This window comes from Balaenoptera borealis (assembly GCF_965194805.1).
Source record: "Balaenoptera borealis genome assembly, chromosome: 3".
In the NCBI taxonomy this organism is placed as follows: Eukaryota; Metazoa; Chordata; class Mammalia; order Artiodactyla; family Balaenopteridae; genus Balaenoptera; species Balaenoptera borealis.
In genome coordinates this window covers 37,449,823-37,472,973 of record NC_138866.1, presented here as the reverse complement: position 1 = coordinate 37,472,973, position 23,151 = coordinate 37,449,823, and the positions used below count along the sequence as shown (strand labels likewise).

General features: G+C 38.0%; 1 protein-coding gene across 3 annotated transcripts in view; it reads right to left on the bottom strand.

The window, feature by feature from the left end:
* Nucleotides 1-23,151, bottom strand: part of LOC309626117 (WD repeat-containing protein 89) — a 116,292-nt gene that overhangs the window by 43,212 nt on the left and 49,929 nt on the right. The window contains exon 1 of one of the 3 annotated variants that reach the window (XM_082386567.1): nt 5,773-22,638. The exons of 1 other annotated variant lie outside the window; for it this stretch is intronic. In XM_082386567.1, coding sequence (XP_082242693.1) covers nt 5,773-5,925 — 153 coding nt within the window. In that variant the 5' untranslated portion in view covers nt 5,926-22,638. Of the gene's footprint in view, nt 1-5,772; nt 22,639-23,151 lie in introns of those variants that run through there. One more of the 3 variants, XM_082386569.1, reaches the window with a different exon arrangement.

Below are 23,151 nucleotides of genomic sequence, written 5' to 3'. Positions count from 1 at the left end.
TAAGGATCTGTGCTCTTAACCACTAGCTCCATTGCAATTCAAGGAATGGTGAAATTCTTTTTTTTTTAGGCCAATAAAAAGTACTAATGATCAGGATGAATGTCCACAAAGAGAATGGAGCCATCACTTACCTCAGCATACATACTAATACAAAGCAACATGCAAAAGAAATATATTAACTGATATGGTAAACTAATCTACACTATCAGGAAAAGTTATTAGTCTTTGGAAGAAGAGGTTTCTTTTAATTTTCCTATGAAATTGTACTGTTAGCACACCAAAGGAATGAAATTGGGAAAATAATATTAATTAACACTAATATTAACTTAAAAGACTTGATAGAAAGGATTTTTATCATTTTTTGGTCCAGTCATCTTATGAAGCAGCAAAAAACTTAAAAAAAAAAAAATCACTTGAACGAGTGGATTTCACAATAGAATTCATGCTAAACTTGAACCTTTTAAGGTATAACAGATACTTAATATAACCTTATATTTTGTTTATGAAAGAATTACATTTTTCAAAGGACTATAGTATGTTATTTCATCTGTTTCTCACAACTCCGAGAGTTAAGTAGGAGAAGTACTATTATTCTTATTTTACAAATATGAAACTTAAGCTCAGAAAAGTTAAATATTGTGCATGGTCTAGATATACCTTCTGACTCCAAGTGCTTCTTCTATTACATCATGCTGCCACAATTTTAAGCTTTATACTTTTCAAGTTGTTTCACAGCCAAGAACATTTGGAAAATATACAGTAGAAAACATAATGAAGTTTTATGGTCGTTAAAATGTAAAGAGATATGCTAAAAATCTCATTATTGTATGATGTACAAGTTATCTAGCTGAAATGATGAACAAGTTAATTCAGCCAAAATGAACTTGGAACCCAAGAAAAATCTGCATTTAAAGCTAAGTGATAGGGAGTTACACACACACACACACACACACACACACACACACACATACACACACACACAAAGGTAACTCAATCCAATTTTAAATGCATAAATGTGAAATAACGTAACCCTATAATAATACTATTTTTCAGGAAGTAAAAAAAAAATCACTTCTAACTACAATACATCTCAATCACTTAAATGCTAGCTTCCCAGAGATTATCTGTTTCAAAGATAGTTTTTAAAATTGTTCATTCCGGGACATCCCTGGCGGCGCAGGAGTTAGGAATCCGCCTGCCAATGCAGGGGACATGGGTTCGAGCCCTTGTCTGGGAAGATCTCACATGCCGCAGAGCAACTAAGCTCATGCGCCACAACTACTGAGCCTGCGCTCTAGAGCCTGCGAGCCACAACTACTGAAGCCCGTGCGCCTAGAGCCCGTGCTCTGCAACAAGAGAAGCCACCGCAATGAGAAGCCTGCGCACCACAAGGAAGAGTAGCCCCCAGTTGCCGCAACTAGAGAAAGCCTGCACGCAGCAATGAAGACCCAACACAGCCAATAAATAAATAAAATAAATGAATAAATAAATAAATAAATAAAATAAAAATGTTCATTCCTCTAGGACTTCCCTGGTGGTGCAGTGGTTAAGAATCCACCTGCCAATGCAGGGGACAGGGGTTCGAGCCCTGGTCCGGGAAGATCCCACATGCCACGGAACAACTAAGCCCGTGCACCACAACTACTGAGCCTGCGCTCTAGAGCCCGTGAGCCACAACTACTGAGCCTGCGCTCTAGAGCCCGCGTGCCACAACTACTGAAGCCCGCGCACCTAGAGCCCGTGCTACACAACAAGAGAAGCCACCACAATGAGAAGCCCACGCACCACAACAAAGAGTAGCCCCCGCTCGCCGCAACCAGAGAAAGCCCGTGTGCAGCAACAAAGACCCAACACAGCCAAAAATAAATAAATAAATTTATTTAAAAAAAATTTTTAAATGTTCATTCCTCTGTATCTATTTCACCTGAATTACTACCCAGCCAAGGAACAGAGAAGGCTGGTGAACCAAATAGGAACATTTAACAAATAAGTGAAATAGCTTAGGTTTGGATTATCAGTTATGTAATTAATTATCAAGAAAACACCCAATAAACTGTACCTTAAGTGCACAAAAATAAAAATGTTGTAGCTATAAACTGTGTACTATACCCTCACAGCCCTAAATTAGGTGGCGGACCACCCACATTGGACTTGTAAAGAAGACGGCCTAAAACTAGTCTTGTAATCATTAGCTTGACACCACTTTGAGGGAATAAAGGCACTAAAGAAGCTGATAAAGAATTTTTTTGGAATAAGTTATTTGTGGAAAAATATTACAGAATTTTTTCCTTGGGCCCACTTTACCATGCACGACAGTGGTTCAAACTCAGACCTTTTTTTAAAATTTCTTTTTTTTTTTTTTTATAATATACTTTTTAAATTTATTTATTTATTTATTTATATTTTTGGCTGTGTTGGGTCTTCGTTTCTGTGCGAGGGCTTTCTCTAGTTGTGGCAAGCGGGGGCCACTCTTCATCGCGGTGCGCGGGCCTCTCACTATCGCGGCCTCTCTCGTTGCGGAGCACAGGCTCCAAACGCGCAGGCTCAGTAGTTGTGGCTCACGGGCCTAGTTGCTCCACGACATGTGGGATCTTCCCAGACCAGGGCTCGAACCCGTGTCCCCTGCATTGGCAGGCAGATTCTCAACCACTGCGCCACCAGGGAAGCCCCTAAAATTTCTTTTTTAAAATTATTATTTTTTATTGGAGTAGAGTTGATTTACAATGTTGTGTTACTTTATGCTGTACAGCAAAGTGAATCTGTTCACATATATCCACTCTTTTTTAGATTCTTTTCCCATATAGGCCATTACAGTCAAACTCAGACCTTGATCTGGTACCCTGTAGACTGCTGATACAAGAGCCATGCCTGGAAAAGTCCAAGATACTGTGGCTGGATACCTGCTCAAACAGAACAAGGACAAATGGGTGCATCGCACTGCATTGTTATTTATAGAGCAAAGGATGTGAGACTTTTTCTTGTGGACCTGATGATGGCAAAGGTATGGAGCCAGCAAAAAAAGAAATTTGTGTAATAGGTTTGTCTAGAGGCATTTGGACACCAACAGAGTTCACAGGGTGAAGAAACTAAAGGCTGGAAACTAAGGGTTGAGGACAAGTCTTAACAAGTTGGCTACAGGTATGGCCCATTGTAGCAGACTGCTAACTCATCAGCAGATCACTAGCGTAGGCACACAACTAGACTGGTTAGGTGTGGCTATGTGACAGAGTTTTAGCCAAAAGAACCTGAGAAAAAGCAATGTAGGTCACTTCTAGGCCTGGCCCACAGAAATGTCCCACATGTGCTTCTCCTTGCCCTTTACCCTTCCATCTCCATGCAAAAAGCACAGAGACTGTTACAGAGTAGTTCTTATATACTGAATGCCTACTTGAAGCTGGGTTCTTTCGTATTTTATCTTATTCCAACACATCCGTACTGGGTGGGATGGTAACAAACCCAACTCATCAGATTCTGTCTCCTGAGAATTATTAATTCCAGCCAGACATGAGAGCAACAGATTATTACCTTCTTCTGAAGATACAACAAAAAACTGAAGTCATCAGAGCTACTATCTCCTTGCTGGGGGGACTAGAGGATATCAATCGTGAGGGACTATCAGTCCAGTTCTCCATGAAGCCTAGTGCATATTCTAGCCTTAGGAGCAATGAGACTCAGCGTATTTAGTTGCATAAATGGCTTCCTTATAATAAATACCCATCATCTGAGGTCATGCTTCTTAAACTAGGGGACACACCTATGACTATAGTAAACTGGCTATTATAAGAAGCCACAAAATAAACTGTCTATCTCCGTAGAACAGCAATGTTATGATGTGGCAATAGTTCAAAATAGTATCAAACACAAATATTATGAAATTGAATGCAATACTCACATGAATTTTTAAGGCAGAAGATTAGAATATAAAGAAATTTCACTCTTCTAAGGGGTTAATTCAGGCTTTGTATCCACATTATCACAGGAATATTCATTTACCTCTTCTGTTTTCCAGGGGAAAAGCTGAAGTACCAACCTATGGTAACTTAGAAGGGTCTTTTCACAGCAATCCAGAAGTCATTTTTTTTTTTCTCTTACATCATATCCTACTAGACTTTAAGCTGCACTAGGATAGGATATGTTTTACCCTTCTTTATACCCTTTGTGGCAAGCTAAATAATGCACCCCCAAAACATCCAAGCTCTAATTCCCGGAACCTATGAATGTTTCCTTATACATCAAAAGGGATTTTGTAATTAAGCTAAGGATCTTGAGATGGAGAGATTATTCTGGATTATCTAAATGGGACCTAAGTATAAACACAAGTGCTCCCACTAAGATGAAAGCAGACGGATTTGACTACGGAAGAGAAGGTGATATGATTACGGAAGCAGAGATTGAAGTGATGTGCTTTTAAAATGAAGGAGCCACAAGCCAAGGAATGTAAGAGGCTACCAGAAGCTGAAAAAGGCAAGGAAATGGGACCTCCCTTCAGAGTCTCCCAAAGTAATCAGAACTCAGAAAAGCAGTTAAATGAGCTGATCTACTTTTGCTTTATGCTATCTACAGCAGTCTGAGGAAAGAATACAAACCAGACAAGTACCACTTCTGCATTCACAGGGAATACTATCCTGAACCCTGGATAAGCAGATAAGTGGGCCACATAAGCTTAAGAGGTATTTCACACTCAAGTGGTACTAGGCTGCATACTATCCACTGTATGTGTGTATATATATAATATTTTAATTATAATATATATTGCATATTAATGATAGTTCAGCTTCCACAGGAAAGAATTTGAAAAGCAGAAAACTGTCATATGTAGTTAACATCAGTAATTTATACATATTATATCATTTGATCCTCACGACTCCAGGAAGTAGACAACTCTGGAATTGATTTCAATTCTGCAGTGGAAGAAGCGGCGGCTGAGAAGCTGACTTGCCCAAAGGTTAGTAAATGGCTCCTACTCTGATGTGTTTCTACTAGATCATTTTACCTCGATAACATCAATTGATTTACTTCTAGGTATGTTGTATTAACTTCTAAAATAACTTCAAGTTAGGAAAGAAAACAAGACCAACATTTTACAAGCAATACCATATTTAAATTTTACGTGCATGGAAGCCGAATGTCACACTCAATTAAGTGGTCAGAGAAAAGCTGAAGAGAACACGTGGACGAGAAACTTAACATATCTGTTTCTTCGCATGAAAATGAGAACCGTAACAGTACCTAACCCTTTAGATGTTGCTGTATGGATTAAATGAGATAATACACGTAAAGTGCTTATCATAGTAGCTAGTCTCAGAGTTCGTACTATACACTCCAGCACGTCTCTTTCCAAAGGAAAATCTGCTTTCTGACCCCGAAAATTAACCAACCCAGGAGGTGCGTAATTTAAGAATGCGAGGGAAGGGAATGAGGGTAGGGGAAAAATAGGTCCTGGCTACCTCTCCTTGAACACTTGACGAATAGGCGCTTTGTTTTTACCCAAGAATAACCCAGAGAAGTGCTGGGGGCGGCTTCGGCGACACCAACCTAACCCTTGGAAGGCCCACGGGTCAGGGACAGCACGGGCATGACCCAGGGGCTCCGACAACTGCACCAGAAGCCCCAACACGTGGTTCTCTCCTCCCAGCTCCTCCCCATTTCCCTCTGCTCCTCGTGCTACAGGCTCAGCGGCTTCGGCTTTCTACAGTCAACCGGCACTGTCGTTGCCCGTCTAGAGAGCTGCCCATCCCAGGAACCTGCCCAACGCAGGTCTTGGAAATATACCTCATCGGAGAGACCACACCTGCTGCAGAAGAGAACTCGCAGCACAACCTCTGCGCGGACCGGTCGACCGGAACTCCACCCTCCACCTCTCTGATTGGATAAACGCACAAAGGAGGATGCAGAGGATTGGTCAGCAGCAGGGAGGCGGGCCATAGCCCAGGGGAAGGGAAAGAGGTCGGGCGGGGGAGCGAAGAAGCGCCAGGGGGTGGTCTCTCTCCGGATTGGACGAATGCAAGATATCTGCGCCTGCGTAGACCCAGCTTCCGTATAGCGCTGCACAGCACTGCCCTTTACGTTACGTTAGCGGAAGTTTTAACGACTTATCGTTTGTGTTGAAAGCTTAGGTCTCCTTGCTGCGTGGCCAATAAAGGGCAAGAATAAAACGAGTTCCGCCTCTTCCTCGGACGAAGGGGTCCTTCCGTCGACATAGGGTGACGTGAGTTCCTTTCAGCGTTTAGAGGCCAGAACTCCCGCAGAGCCAGACTCGGGTAGGGAATTGCTATGTTGACCAGATAGTAACTGCGTGTGAGAAATACTTAGTAGTTCGAATCGGGCCCTGAAACACCCACACACACTCAGAACTCGTATGATTTCAGCGTTGTAATGGGGAAGAATCAGGCCTTCTCGCGGTTTTTGCTTGGCTGTGCCATTGGCTGAAAAAGCTGTCAATTTGAATGTAACTCCGCCTCCACCCCCAGGGAACCCTGGGATTTGTAGTACCGGGCGCAAAGATCCTATGGCTTTAAATGTGGTTGTCGCTGAGCTCTTCGTTGCTAACAACCGCTGACATTTATTGTGGTTTTCATGTGTTCCGTTGTGCTTTGTTATCCTTTCACTTATCAGCACCATTAAAGCCAAAGGACACTTAGGAAAACTGGAAAGACTTCACGTATGTTTGTAAAGATAAATGCTAGTGTTTCAAACATTCCACTACTGTGCCTGGCTCTCTGCTAGATGTTCGTAATTAACGTACTAAGCGGATACTAAGTCTTGGCTTTTTGCCTTTACAACAAAATGGTCTTTGATTTGCATATTAGTGTCCATTCGAGGATATTTGAAAAGTGCCCTAAACTTAACAGCTATCTATACTGTTTTGTCGCTGCTTACATAAATCAAGTGATGATACGACATGAAGCAGAACTGGCTGCTGTCTTGACAAAAATAGTGCTGTAATTAAAATGTCAAACGTGACCAGTTTCAGGAGGCACGCACATTGTATATTATTCGAGATTGTATTATCACGTCCATTTTCAGTCTTATTGGAAACATGTTAGTTTAAGGCAGAATTTCCCTGCCTTTATTGAATCATGAACTCCTTTCACTTCTGTGAGCACATTTAGTAATATTTCATCACTTTGTGTTTAGCAAAAGTAAAAATCAATGTATAAATACCAAAACTTCCTGAGTGGAATTTTTCCTTCCAACAAATTTTTTTCTATTTAATATGTAATACAAACTTTCATATATGTAAGAAAAGGGCTTGTTGCTGGACTAAAAATTAAGTACACTTTTAGAGGATTTAAGCCAAGCAGAAACCGCTTTTTTGACTGATGGTTGGAATAACTGCTTTTATGTTTAAAAAAATCAAATTATTTTAATAATTTTTTGTGTCTTGTTTGTAGATGATGAGAGAGGGTTTCAGGTTTTATTTGCAAATGAAACATGAGAAACATAACTTTTTTATAATTCTCAATAAATAGCCAAATTGGGTGTAATCACCACTATATTTCTCCTTTAAATATTTGATATGATGTACTAAGTGACATATATGGATACGAAAATCACCCTGAGACAAAAATGCAGATTTATTAGTTCTAATGCTTTCCATTAACTAACATTTTGAAAGAATTTTCCTTTTGACTCCTATTTTAAATCAGTGGTCCATTTGGGATGTTAATTAAATTCGTTTGACTAAGAATAAAAACCATTAAAAACTGCAGGTATCAAGACTGCTACTGTCGTTAGCAGGGTTCAGCAGAGTGATAAATCAACTGAGTGACTGACTCCTAGACACATTTGGCTGATCTGTATTAACTGTCTAAGTGCTCACTTTTGGACGCTCTCAAAGTGTTCCATTTTAAAGAGAAAAAACTTTAGTAGTTATTTTTTGTTTAACTGAGAATTTAAAAGTAGAAATTGCAACAGGCACCATTACTGCTTTTTAAGATGTGAACCCAGGAATCACCTTGGTACACCATCTGTTGGGAAAGTTTAAGGAATGACCTCAAGGTGAGATAAATGCAAGATGACTTTTGAGATACAGGAAGAGAATAGTACAATCCCTGTTTGTAATATTTACTTTTTAATATCAACATTTTTCTTTTTCTTTTTATATCTGTATTTTTAAAAATAGTGAACATGATAATAGAAGTATAAACTTTGAAATCTAACCATATGTATGTATATATGTTTATATATATATGAATGGTTAAAAAAATTATTGAGAAATATGTGATCAAAAAAGGTGTGGAGGTGTTAAAGAAAAGATTATTCATGACACTTTTTAAGATGGTTAGGCAGACTTTATTCAACGGGGGCTACTGTGGTAGGGTTTTGTAATAACGGAGAGAGATTGGACTCAACTCTGAATACAACAGGAAAAGTGGGAATTTATAGCCAAGGAGTAGGGGATAGGGGGGTCAGTGGATGGAAAATTACTATGAAGAAACATCAGGCATGGGGGGATTATTGCTACATCACTCAACAGTATTTTTACTGAAAGTAGGTGGGTGTAATGAGACATCAACTGGGGGATAATGAAGGATGAGGCACTCAATCAGATATTGAGGGAGGGTGATTCTGGTTAAGCTGCCTTAGCAGGATTCTTGCTACAGGATTCTTAAACACTACAAGGAAGGACATGGGAGCTGAAGGTCAAGCCTAGTCAAAAGAGCACACATATATATACAGCCCACACATACTCTTACTCCTATATATACATAAAAATATTTGTATTTGCTATTGTTAAAATATGAAGTCTGAATTACACGTAATAACTGCTTGGAAATACTCAGGCTCAATCACTATACCAGGGCTCAACCAGAGAAACAGAATCAGTAGGAGACATATATTAAGGAATTTTTTGCGAGGAATTGACTTACACAGTTGTAGGGGCTGGCTAGGGGATAAGTCTGAAATCTAGAGCAGGGTGTCAGGAGAGGCAGGCTGGAACTCTCAGGCATGAGCTGAAGTTGCAATCCACAGGCAGAATTTCTTCTGAGTACCTCAGTTCTGCTCTTAAGGCCCTTCCACTGATTGAATCAGGCCTACCCAGGTTATCCAGGATAATCTTTATTTAAAGTCTACTGATTATGAACATTAATTACATCTACAAAATACCTTCACAGCAACACATAGATGAAGAACTTCAGATCATTCGTTTGAGAGTCCAGTTTCAGGCTTGGAACTCATTCCAAAGAACCATGTTTGACACTGTGTCTTGTATTTGGGGGGAGTGGGTTAGTATAAGCATATAGGATGTACAAACCAATTACATTTTCCACTCTCTGGTAAAATACATCTAAAAGGAACAGCTCTACCTTCAAACTCTATTCCAGCCTACCTCTCTAACTCCCTATCTCTTTTGGCCGGCTAGTCCTTGAGATCTTGGCCTGACAGCCTACATTTGAAGTCTTTGGCTCCATTCTTTAGCACCAGGAATACTTTGCCCAACTCTTCAATCACAGAGGTTTCCCAGTAAATAAGGCCCACTCGTAGGCAAGCCGGCCTCTACTCTATGAGGAGTACTTGCTGGTAAGCTACCAGCTCTAAAGCTTTTGAAAATGTCAGCAACACTGCCCTTGAAGCCAGAAGGTGGAGTGGTGGCTAAAACATCCTGTAACAGGTGCCAGCTGGTTTATACCAGTCACCATGCCAAAATTTTTTCAAGATAGTGGTGGTATTTTAACTACTTCAGTTTTAAGATGGACTTTCCTATTACCCCTTTTAATTTAGACAGCTGAAAGTTGAGGAAGAGGCAGAGCTAGTACTGAAACTGATAATTATGTTGATCGAAAACACTACCTACCTCCAGAAAACCTCTCCATAGGGCTGCTCAGAAGTGGGGAATCAACTGCATTAAGCTGTTTGTTCTCTTCCTGCCACTTTGAAGTTAAAAAGAATGAACAAACAGTAAAATAGCACACTAAATGGAGTCAAGAGGAGAAGAAAGACCAGGCTATCTGACAAACTGGTCTTTGGGTCTTCTATTTAATTAAGAATTAGGACCATAGTTTATTTTAAAGAGAGAGGTGTGGTTAGGATCAATAGGAGCAGCTTAAGATCTTAATAATTGCTATGAAAATTCATTTTTTTCTTTTTTTCTTTTTCGGCGGTGCTGCGCGGCTTGTGGGGTCTTAGTTGCCTGACCAGGGATTGAACCCGGGCCCCGGCAGTGAAAGCGCCCAGTCCTAACCACTGTACCACCAGGGAATTCCCATCACTTTTTTATTAAATAAGTTATGAAAGTGCCCATTTACCCATGCATGTGAAATTGATCCAGGGTCCTTCCTCAAGATCAGCTCTAAAAGGATGTAGCTGAAAGAGTTATTGAATTGCTAAGATGAACACTACTACACATTTACACTTTCTTTTTTATCATAATTCTACTTTCCAGTTTACTTACTTTTAAAATCTGTTCAGTGTGGAAAAGTTCCATCGTATACAAAAGCAGAAAAAAAAATCATGAACCCTTATGTATATGACCCTATCACCCAACTTTAACTGATGGCTAAACTTACTTATATCTATGTTCTCACCCACATTCCCACCACATCTCCTATCTGATTATTTATAAGAAAATCCCAGCATCATTTCATTTGTAAATAGTACTCTTTATAACTCTAAATAAGGACTTTTCCCCCCAAATGTAACTACAATAGGCAGATATTTTAATAAGGACTATTACTCAAAACTAGGTGTGTGATTTTGAGCAAGCTGTTTAATCTCTCTAAACCTCAAATTACTCATCAGGTGACCATATAGTCCTCTCAATGGGGTTATGAAGATTAACACAGTGTAAATAAAGTGCCCAGCACAGTGCATGCCACAGTGCAGACGTTCAGGAACTATTGGTTCAGATTCCAAGATTTGGTCTACTTTCACCACTTGCTCTGAGAGATTATAGGAAGGATGACCAAAAACAAGATGTTTGCTGAGCCCTTTAGTTGTTGAAAATTATCCTTGAAAAAAGAAAAAAACTTTAATGATAGCACTAGGAGTGTACAACAGCCAGGAAGTGGAATCTAAGAAGTTTAAATGAAGTAGATCAAAGTTATAGGCAAAGTAGAGTAGAGCCCAGTAATAAGATAATTGATACGAACTTATGTGAAATACACTCGTTGACTAATCTCATATCCTTAGGGTTTTTCTTTTTTCATGTGATCTCCAGTTGATCTATATGATGGTATAATACAAAACTATTCATCTGAGCTGTAAAAGAAATATGAAACCTTCCTGTTTTCTTTTGTAGGATTTCTGGAACTTTTAGCCCCCAGACTCAAATACCACTGGTATCCCCACTTATTGTCTACATCTTTTTGGATTTACATATTGTTTGATTCTCTCTCACCTCTATTCTAGAAAAATATTTAGTAGGAGGTTGGATTTAATTTTCTAAGCATTATATTAAATAAATTTCCTTGCCAGATGACACAATATCCTAAGTCGTGCCGAGCATTATAAAGATGAATCTGATCATGATTGCCAGCATCTTGATATCTGAGAAATAATAATATCACATTGCAACGAAACCATGTTTTCTTTCATTTAGAGAAATACGTTGTGTATAGAAAAATAAATAAATAAAAGAAAATTTTAAAAAAATACGTTGGGATGATGGAGATAAAATATAGGGTCACAGTGAGAGTCAGCAGCTTGAATAAGTTTGTAATCAGATGATTATAAATGATTACAGATGATTGCTCTTAGGCTGATGAAGTGAAAGGTTAGAAGAGGAAAGGAACATTAAGTAGATTGTCTCAGTCATGAATATATTAATCTAATTAATTAACATTTTCTCACCCTTAAATTCCCAAATTGAAAATCTAAACATGGTAGTTGTTGGGTGTACTATAAAACTGACTACTTTTGATAATCATTTCCCACTTAAACTTGTGGCATGTAATAATTTTTCCTATAAAACTTCCACACTAAGAAAATGTATATTTCAAAAAACATATTTGAGTACTAGTTAGAGCAGCATGAGCAGTGAAGGAAAGAGAACTGTTTCAAAGAGCGAAGTCATAAATACCAAGTCTAAGTGAGCTAAATTGTAACCTTTGTCCCCCACCCTTGAGAGAATGCTCTGTGCAGGAGAAAACAAATCTCCCTCTTTTCCCTTGTAGATGCCTTGACTACCTATTTGGTGGACTAAGATAAGGGAAAGCAAGGACTTCAAAGTTTTACCAGGTCTTTGAGTAGATAGATGGTGGAACCAGAGGTAGATGACTGTAACATGAAATGGTTACCATATGGTCATTGCTTATGTACAAGAAGGCCTCTGGGCATGATTAGGAAGCTGGAGAATAAAAAATGAGAAATGGAAACCGCTCTGCAAAAATAGTATAAAGTACTACATGTATTATGGCCAGTAATTTACATAAAATGTGCTTTATTTAGAAAATGTTTCTCCTTAATATGAGTTAATTCTTTCATTCAACAAATATTATCTATCACCTGTTATGTACTCAGTATATTTTACATCCTGGAATTACAATGTTAAACAAAACAAAGTTCCTGCCTTCATGCAGCATACTTTCTAGTGGGAAGACACTAGAAATATAAATATAATGTATATTTAAAAAGTATATAATATAATTTCAGCTAATGACAAGTACTATGCAGTGTGGAATATTCAAATATTTAACATTGGTATGGCCAGCTTTGTGATACTTGGTATGGGTTCATATTCCCTTGTACCCCTCTGTATTTGCTCCCTTCCTTCCCTGCCTCACTTCCCTTTCCTGCTCACTCCAACTTCCTTGACATTGAACTTCCCAATAATGTGTTAGTATATAAGCTTTCGCTTGTAACTATGTTCCCACATACCCCTTCCTACTCCCACCCTAACCCCTCAGAACATGGGCCGGCCTTAGACTAGTTGTGACTGGTGTTATGCCTTTAGTTGCCAGATCATGGGAAAGTCTGGGAGATGCTAGGATAGCAAGAACAGGGGATGCACTCAGGATGTGGGGCAGCAGCTATCTGCTTGCCAGCATAGAAGTAGCGTATCTCAATATTATAACAATTGATGTAGCCCTGCTAAAGTAAATTGGCTGAAAATCAGCCCTGCTCCTATGAAGAAAAATAAAGCAAGCTAAGAGGGTGGAGAGTTATAAAATAGCTGTGTATTAACTCTGTATTCTTCCTGAGAAGTATAGAGTCTTTGGGAGGTGTGTGTGTGTGGATATTTTATACAAAGTTATCTGTTGGATAACCAGAGAGCATGGGAGATCTGTTTACCACACACTGATGGGGAGACTTCAGTGGGAACAAGAACTAGGAGTGCCAAAGACAACCTTAGACTCTTCTGATAGTGCCTCCTTTGTGTTGTCCTGGACTGAATAATTCATATTTTGGGATATATATTACAACGACAAATTGTTTCCTATAGACTGAACTGGTATGATAGAGACAGATCCGAGTACAAGACAATTTTGTAGGTGGGTGTATTCTGTGTGTGTTTTAAGGGGAGCAGAGGTTGCAAGAAGGAAATCCTAGGAACCTCAGGGGTGCCCTTCTTTCTGAGGCTGATGTCTGCCCATGCACTTAATCACATGTCCTCTGAGGCCTTGAATCATCAATGTGTCCTCACTTTATTTTCAACCTTTTCCTCAGTTCTACCTTTTCCTTCTTCCTACACATATGTAAGTCTGTTCCATTCTATAAAAACCTTTCCTGTGACCCTGAGAACCCATTGATTTATTCCATTTTCTATATCTTATCTGCTGCCTCTATTTCATCATCTCACCCTCATTCTTCGATTGGCTAGAATATAGCTTTCATCTCTAGGCTTCCATGAAAACTTCTCTCAGAGGTCACAAATCAACTCTTAATTGCCAAATCCAAGGGTTTTCTCTACTTTGTCTGACAGGACCTACCTACATTTGAAAATGTTGACCCCTGCATCTTGTGAAATACCATTGGCTTCTGATTTTCCTTCATCCTAGTCCTCCTTCAGTCCCTCTGCCTCCTCCTAAATGTAATGTCCCCAAAGTCCCACAAAAAATTGTCTGCACCTTCAGTGTTGCCCCTCTCTGTGGCTTCCTTATCCTAGCCAACCACATACACGAAAGCCCTTTACATAATTTTTGACCCTCAACTTAACCCTTTTCATTCAGTCACAAATTATAGCATCTGGAAGAAGAAAAAAACATTCTCACGTACCCCTGCTTTCCCCACTGCTACCTTCCTAACTCAGACCGTCTTTACTGTTTGCTTGGACTTTGCAATAGCTTTAAACCAGCTTTGCCTCTACTTTCTCCCTCCTTCAGCCTCTTCTCCATAAAGTCACCAGTGCTTTACCTTGTAGAGAGACAGAGCAAATCCTTGACTCTCCTGCTTAAACCTTCTGTGGATTTTTGGTTTTAAAAGGTAGAGTAACAACAGTTTCTCTCTACTTCCTCCTATTTGCTAAAATTATCATAAAGGAATGAAAAAAAGTTAATAATCCAGAAGGACCAAGCAAACAAGAGGGAAGAAAAGAGATTTTAATGGATTTTTAGAAGATGGAAATTGAGTAGAAGACGGTAATTGATTTAGCAGGGTGGAGGAAGTAACCATTTAAGGAACAAAATATGTAAATGTTAATGAAAAGCCAGGTAATTAGCTCTGAAGAACCCCTCAGAGGCTCAGTGCTTATAGGCACCAACCCCACAAGATGGCTTTAGACCTAGGACCAAAAGTCTGTCATTGGAATCCCAGTTCCCCTTTCCTGTCCCACAGATCCTCACCTCTAAAAATGAACAGACAGCCAAAGATCTAACATAAAACAAAGAGGACCTGGAGAAAACAGGGTCAATGTAGGGAAAAACTTTAAAATAATTATTATTATACTCATAAAAATAAGTTTGCATCCATAAAAGAATAACAGATATGTGTATGTGTGTATATGTTGTATAACATATGTAATATATAACCTTTCTTATTAACTGACATATACTAATTATATATGTAATTATGTATAGTATCTAATTATATATCAGTTAACAAGAAAGAGCTTGATATACATTTTATATATACATATTAGTTAACAAGATATATATATTATATATTAGTTATATATATTAGTTAACAAGAAAGAGCTCTTGGAATCTAAATGTTAGTTAACAAGAAAGAGCTCTTGGAATCTAAAAAACATCTCACAGAAAATAGAATAAAAAGCAAAGAGGTAGAAAATAGAAGAAAAAAATTTTTTAAAGAAAGAATCAATTCAGGAGGTGCAGTTAATATGAGGTACAGAAAGAGAGAAGAGAGGAAATGGAGGAGAGGCATTTATCAAAGAAATAATACAAAAATGTGTCCTAGAACAGAAGGACATGCATCTGCACTGTGTCCCCAAAACAGTGAATGTGAACCCACACTAAGGCACGTTATTGTGACACCTACAGAGAAGATCTGAAGGGCATCCACAATAATGAGGGGGTGGGCCATGGCAGAATGATGTCCTCATCCACCATGCTGGGAAGTCAATATCTAAAAATTAATAAAAAATAACCCTTTAAGAATACTGATTAGAAATATGGCTGTTGGGCTTCCCTGGTGGCACAGTGGTTGAGAATCTGCCTGCCAATGCAGGGGACATGGGTTCGAGCCCTGGTCTGGGAAGATCCCACATGCCGCGGAGCAACTGGGCCCGTGAGCCACAACTAGTGAGCCTGCGCGTCTGGAGCCTGTGCTCCGCAACAAGAGAGGCCGCGATAGTGAGAGGCCCGCGCACCGCGATGAAGAGTGGCCCCCGCTTGCCGCAACTAGAGAAAGCCCTCGCACAGAAACGAAGACCCAACACAGCCAAAAAAAAAAAAAAAAGTCTTAGGATGAGAAAGAAAAAGGATGCAGAAGATCTCATCTCATCAATGTTTAAAAAAAAAAAAAAATGGCTGTAAATTTGAGTAAACAGAAGAATTGAGGACAGTTACCTGGTGAACAGGACTGGGAGTAGAGCAGAGAACTACTCTTATAATTGTAAGCCTTTTAGTACTATGCCTTTTTTAAAAAAATTGAAGTATAGTTGATTTATGATGTTTCAGGTGTACAGCAAAGTGATATATATACACACATACATATATATATTCTTTTTCAGATTCTTTTCCATTATAGGTTATTACAGGATATTCAGTATAGTTCTCTGTGCTATACAGTTGGTCCTTGTTGTTTATATACAAATTTTATATATAGTAGTGTATATCTGTTAATCCCAAATTCCTAATTTATCCCTCCCCCCCTTTTCCCTTTGGTAACCATAAGTTTGTTTTCTATGTCTGTGTGTATATTTCTGTTTTGTAAATAAGTTCATTCATATCATTTTTTTAGATTCCACATATAAGTGATATCATATGATATTTGTCTTTCTCTGTCTGACTTACTTACTTCACTTAGTATGATAATCTCTCGGTCCATCCACGTTGCTGCAAATGACATTATTTCATTCTTTTTTATGGCAATATGATGTCTTTTTAAAACTATAGACTTGTATTACTTTGGAAAAATGCAAGTACTATTAACAAAAAACCTTTCTAGCTTCCCTGCTCCCCTTTGCCTACAAATAAGCCTTAAATCTTCACAGCATGCTTTTTAAAACCAGGCCTCCCCCTACCTTCTGATCTCATTTATCAGCCGTCTCTCCCCAGCCTCACACATCCTGCACACCAGTCACTCATTCCTTTAAGAACATGTGTTGAGCAACTACGTGAGCAAGTGGGTATAAAAAGATGAATAAGATACCTTCCCCCTCCTCACTGCACTGCCTAATGGCAGAAACAGATGCATAAAAAGTAAACTCACTTCAGTGAGTTTGACTCGTAAATGAAAGTATAGACAGTGACCTATTTTATGAGAATCCAAAAGAGGGAGCAACAAGTTGCCCAAGTTTGTCCTTCACGCATAGCTCCATGCCCCTGGTCATGCTCCTCTGTGTGTTTGGGCTCTTTGTGGCCATATGGAAGGACATCATGAAACCTTCTCTTACGGTTCCTACCCAACCTCTCCTCTCAGAAACAAAGGCTTTTTCTTCCTTGCTCCCCAATCACTTTGTGCTTTATGCTCTGATTCTGTTTCACTCAGGAAGCATCATAAGATAATAACTAAAAGCTCCAGCTCTGGAGTTGAGAAGACTCTAGCACTTCCTGGATGTGTGACAGAGCAGGCGACATATCCATTTAGCTTCTACTTGCTTCATTTCTTAGACGAGAAAGTAAGGCAACTGACATAATAGGGTTGTGTTGAGGATTACATGCATATTATGCATAGAACATAGTATTTATTATGGTCATGTCAGTCTCCCCTCTTGAATACATTCCTGAGAAGGACAGGGACTGTGTTTGACTTTACTTTTGTCACCACTGTCTAGTCCAGAGCTTGACACTTGCCAGGTACATGTTTGCTATGATGATAAAGGAAGAAAAAAAAGTATTCTGAGAAGTTTTGATGGAGACTATGTAAACTAAACTGCCAAGATCCTCCTTACTGGTCACTGCACCCATTCCTCATATGTTGTGACTCTTGGCTGCTAACAGCTCATAGATGTATCCTTCTGCTTGGGAGAATTGCTCTTAAATGATGGGAGCTACCTAATCAGGGAGGTTATACGCTACCACCACCCTCTCACCCAACCCAATGACTGAATGATAAGGGGGTATAAAAGGCTTGCCTCCTTTCTTGGAGGTGACACACACAACTCCATGGTGCCATCCATACTCCAGAGCTCCTTGTAGGATCAGACTGAGGATAAACTTCAGCTGAACCCGCGTCTTTGCCTAGCCCCTTCTCCTACCCTGTTCTGTTTCCTGCACTGCCTTACAGGTTTCATCTGACATCACTCACTTTCTCCAAAAATCACTGGCACAAGAATCCTCATCTCAGACTCTGCTTCTTGAGAACCTGACCTAAGGTAATACACATCTGATGTTAAAACAGTCACGCAAAGAAGACAAGAATTGAAAAGACCAATAATAAAAGCAAAAGCAACAACCAAATGGCAGAACTAGATTTTTCCTACTTTCAGGACAATCTCTTCTTAGCCAAAATGTGTGATAAAAATGACAGTGTAATGAGATCTAACAAGTCAGCTAAAAACCAAAAAGAAGACTGTTTGAAATATGGATTTCTATATACTTTTCCAGCAAATGAATCTTGCCTTAGTGACTATAATGGATTGAGGTATTAGCTAATAATACTATAAAAACACTATTAGCAAGGTATTTAAAATCTATGCATCCAGAATATGAAGCTAAATTTTAACAATCTTTTGAGCAATATTTAAAATTATGTGACATGCAACACTTTATACAGTTTCACTAAACTAAGTGATAAATGTTTAGAATTCTAAGATTTCTTACTTCTGAGGTTTCTTAAAAGTGAAAGACAAAAGAAAACAAAAATAGCAATAACTAAAAAAAAAATCAATTCATACGCCACTGGGGAAATATTTCTTTCCTGCAACAGTTAAAATAGCTAAAATAAAGAATTTTTAAAAAGAGACAAACTAAAATACATTCTTTAGGTAACATTCTAAAGGGAATATGCATAGAAAATACTGTGCAAAGTTGAAGAGACAAGTATTAAAACAAATTATGCAGTGTGGGAGGTTCCTATTCATTTGGATGAACGTGTGTTTCTCATCTGTTTCAGCTTATGGTATTTGTTAAATTGTGAGTTAAGAATGAAGTACAGGAAGAACTATTTTTCTTGAGCCATTAAAAGAAAGATATCCCAGAGAGGTTATGTTTTCAGTAATAAATGACTTTGCTAATAAAAACAATTTTGCATGGGAAAACAAAACTGATTTTTTTTTAGTGGAGCAACTGGTTTCACTAGAATAAATGAATTCTCTGGAACATGGTTACAGTGCTAATAACACATGAAATCAAATCACTGGATTCTTCATTGGTAAGTTACAATGACAGGAAAGTTGGAGCCAGACTGTATGAAATTCTACAGAATATCATCTATTTTAATAGAAACAAGACTTTAAAATTTTAGTGTAGACTCTTTACAATACTTTTTAATTATCCGTAGAATGGGCATAAAATTTTTTTATACAACAGAGAGAGGTTTACTGATATTTTGTGGCAGAGTACTTAAAAGAGCTGCCAAAGTGAAGATGAGTTTCACATTTTCCCTTTACAAAAAAGAAAGTGTTTCAGATTTCCTGTGCTGACAAGTGGCTCTCTGCAAATGCAATGTTGGCAGATATTTTGGGGAACAGAAAAAAGGAACACTTTATCTGTTCCTTCAAGGTAATAGCGACCTTTTAACAATGAATGGAAAAGTAATTGTTTATCAAAAGCAAGTACAGGGACTTCCCTGGTGGTCCAGTGGTAAAGAATCTGCCTTCCAATGCAGGAGACCTGGGTTTGATCCCTAGTCGGGGAACTAAGATCCCACATCACATGGGGCAACTAAGCCCGCACGCCACAACTACTGAGCTCGGGTAACTTAAAGAGAGAGAGCCTGTGTGCCACAACTACAGAGCCCACACACCCTGGAGCCTGCACACCACAACTAGAGAGAGAAAATCCGCACATCACAACTAGAGAGAAGCCCACACGCCGCATGTAAGAGCCCACGTGCTGCAACAAAGACCCGACGCAGCCGAATAAATAAATTAAATAAATATAATTTTTTATTTAAAAAAAAAAGGTGATTCACGGAGTAGCTATCATATTTTTTTTAAAAAAAAGCAAGTACAATTTGAAAACACGTTTGGAAATGTTTCTATCATTCTGTGATTTTATTGCTGAAAATGATGTTTTGTCATCTATAAAAAATCAAGTCTGCTGAAATTGGGAAACAGAATTGTCAAACTTGTTTGAAAGTTTTCCAATGAAGAGTTACAGTAGATATTTAATCCATATGTTAGATATAAATATACACCATCTGATTGACATTAGGGAAGATTTCTAGTGGAATTTCAACAAAAACTTCCACTTTTCTAGTGGAATTTTCAACAGAAATTTCCATAATTAGGATATAGATGATAAAAACTGAGTATCCTGATTTTGCACCACTTCCCTTTGAACCTTAGTACCTTTTTGAAGTATGTTTTTCATACATTATAGACATTAAAACCGAGAAGTGAAATAAATTGAACGTAGAATCAGACTTTCAAGAAACTTTATGTCCAAAATGTTAAACCAAGATTTTAAAACATAATGAAATTATAATAATTATTATTATTGCTGAGAGCAAAACATTTGAGAATCATTAATAAGTAAAAATTATTTTAGAAATCTCATCCTTTAACAATTTTGATTCCATGTATATTTTATAATACAAAGAACATTATTATAGTACATGTGGGTAATTTATTAAGTAAAGTTTAGGGATAGATGCTTAAAAATTTTTTTGTGATAATGTGCAATCAACAAAGCTTGGTGACCACTGGTCTAGTGAATAGTAAGTACTTCATTGACAGAATGCTCTTTAATCAAACTCTCCAAGCTGATACAATTAAATATTTTAATTTCATTCTGAAATAGGTGAAAATCCAAGATATAAGGATAAAAATATAATTTCCAATTTTTTCTTGGCCAAACAATTTTACATGAAGTAACGTAGTGTGTGGAACTCAAGCATCCTTCCTATAATAGGAGAGCTATGTCAAGAGAGCAAACATGTGAACCAGCCTGCTGCAGAGTGGATTGGGGTCTGCCTTACTTGTTGACTATCAAGAGCCAAGAGAGATGGGCCACCTTTCACACATTAATTCTGCTCAATACAGATGTCATATTCTCACCATTTCACCAAATAGATAAATCCCTCTTGCATTCACAGAGGTGGAGAAAGCAGCATCTCCCTAAAATTTCCCAAAGAATGCAAGTTTTGGCAGACATTCCTGTCTTACTGGCTGAGGGAAAATGTACAAGAATAAGAGAATGAGTTCCCTCAAAAACAGTTTAAAAATCCTAAAGGCAGCTGTTTACAAATTTAATACAAAGTTCAATCACTTTCCCATAAAGAGAAAAGACCCAGTTAGAAAATAAAATGAATAAAAGATCCCATATACTATTTCAAAGATTGTATACTCAGGGAAAAACCTAAGAAATGTTCTGGGCCTGTATGAAGCCAATTGGAGGATACTGAAGACGATTTGAGTAGATTTGAGTAGAATTTGAGTGAGCTTGGTTGTCACTTCTTCAGGGAAGACTGCCCAGACCCCCAAGGTTAGATCAAATCACTTAATATAGGCCCAGCATGTATCTCTCCCTTAAAGCTTCACAATTTTATGTTTATATGTACAATTGTTTGCTTAATCTCTATTTCCCCTACTGGATTTCATAAAATCTATGATAACAGATACATTACTTTAGTTACATTTATATCTCCAGTGCCTAGCAGAGTTCTCGGTATAATAGGCACTCAACAGATATTTCTTAAGTTAGTGATGAATGAATGAGATGGAAAGACATATATTGTGCTTGGTTAGAAATACTTAATAATGTAAAAGTGTTATTTCTATGTAAGTCTCTACACTGAATATAACAACAATCAGAATATCAACAGCATTATGTTTTGGAACTTGACAAAGTGTTATTAGAATTCATCTAGATTCTGGGGATGAGTGGTGGTGATAGTTGCACAACAGTGTGAATGTGCACAACTGTACACTTAAAAATGGTAAAAATGCTGAATTTTATGTATATTTTACCACAATAAAAAAAATCTGACTGGCCAAAAAAATTCTTCTAGAAATATGAGAATAGATGGGAAAAAACTTTTTTAAAAAAGAGCATTTATGGAGGATTAATTAGTCTTATAAGAATTTTAAACTTATATAGCTACAGTACTTGAAACTTTGCAACCAGATAAACAAATCAACGAAGCTGAATAAAGAATCCAGAAAAAGACTAATATTTATATGGGAATTTAGTGTATGATAAAGATGATATTTCAGAATAATGAGTAAAAGATGGCTGATTCAACAATAGTTTTGGAAAAATAGGATAGCCATAAAAGAAAAAGACTGAATTTAAATTATCTCACCACTTTAGAAAAATTATGAACTTTGAAAAGGTGATTTGCATTCATGATAAAACAAAAAACCTTGAAACAGCACAGAAGTGTATACACTAAAAAGTGAATAGGGAAGCAGGTACTTTCATATACCATTAGTGGTGCTATAAATTGATATAACCTATCTGGAGGGCAATTTGACATCTATCAATAATAAAATCCACAAAAACTTTGACTTGTCAGTTACTTTGCATAAATGCATTAAAATGTATATACAAGGATAGACTCTGTATCACTGTAATTTTTAAAAACCTAGCAATATCTTAAATTTATAAATAGAATACTGGTTAAACTATGCTACAAGAATACAATAATATGCAGCCATTAAAATTAGGTAGATCCTTCATACAATTTTTAAATGTACGGAACCATATATATAGCTCATTTTTATTTAACTTTCAAAGGGATTTTTATGCTAGTGTATACATTTTAAAAGAGTCTACAGGGTCAACAGTGGTTACTTCTGAGGAGTAAAAGGAAGACTTTTGTTCTCCCCTTTATATCTCAGTTATATTTTAATTTTTTATGTAACTATGAGCAAGTTTTATTAACTTGTGATAAACTTTAAAAAATATCAATGGACCGAAATGGCCGCATAAAATAGCTACATTAAAATGTCATGTACCAGGCTTCCCTGGTGGCGCAGTGGTTAAGAATCTGCCTGCCAATGCAGGGGACATGGGTTCGAGCTCTGGTCCGGGAAGATTCCACATGCCCCGGGGCAGTTAAGCCTGTGCGCCACAACTACTGAGCCTGCACTCTAGAGCCCGCGAGCCACAACTACTGAAGCCTGTGCGCTTAGAGCCCATGCTCCGCAACGAGAGAAGCCATGCAATGAGAAGCCCGCACACGGCAACGAAGAGTAGCCCCCGTTCGCCGCAACTGGAGAAAGACCACGCGTACCAACGAAGACCCAATGCAGCCAATAAATAAATAAATAAATTTATAAAAAATAAAATGTCATGTACCCATTCAGAAATCTTTGCTGCAATCCCCCTTCTAGAAAAAAGCAGCCTCTAAGCTCTAAGAACAGGGTCTCTATACAGACTGCAATAGCACATGAAAATTTGTTCTTCCAGATATTGACTGTAGGAGAAAATTAGGCTCTCCATTGTTAAAGGAGAATTAAATTGTAGTTACAAAGTTATG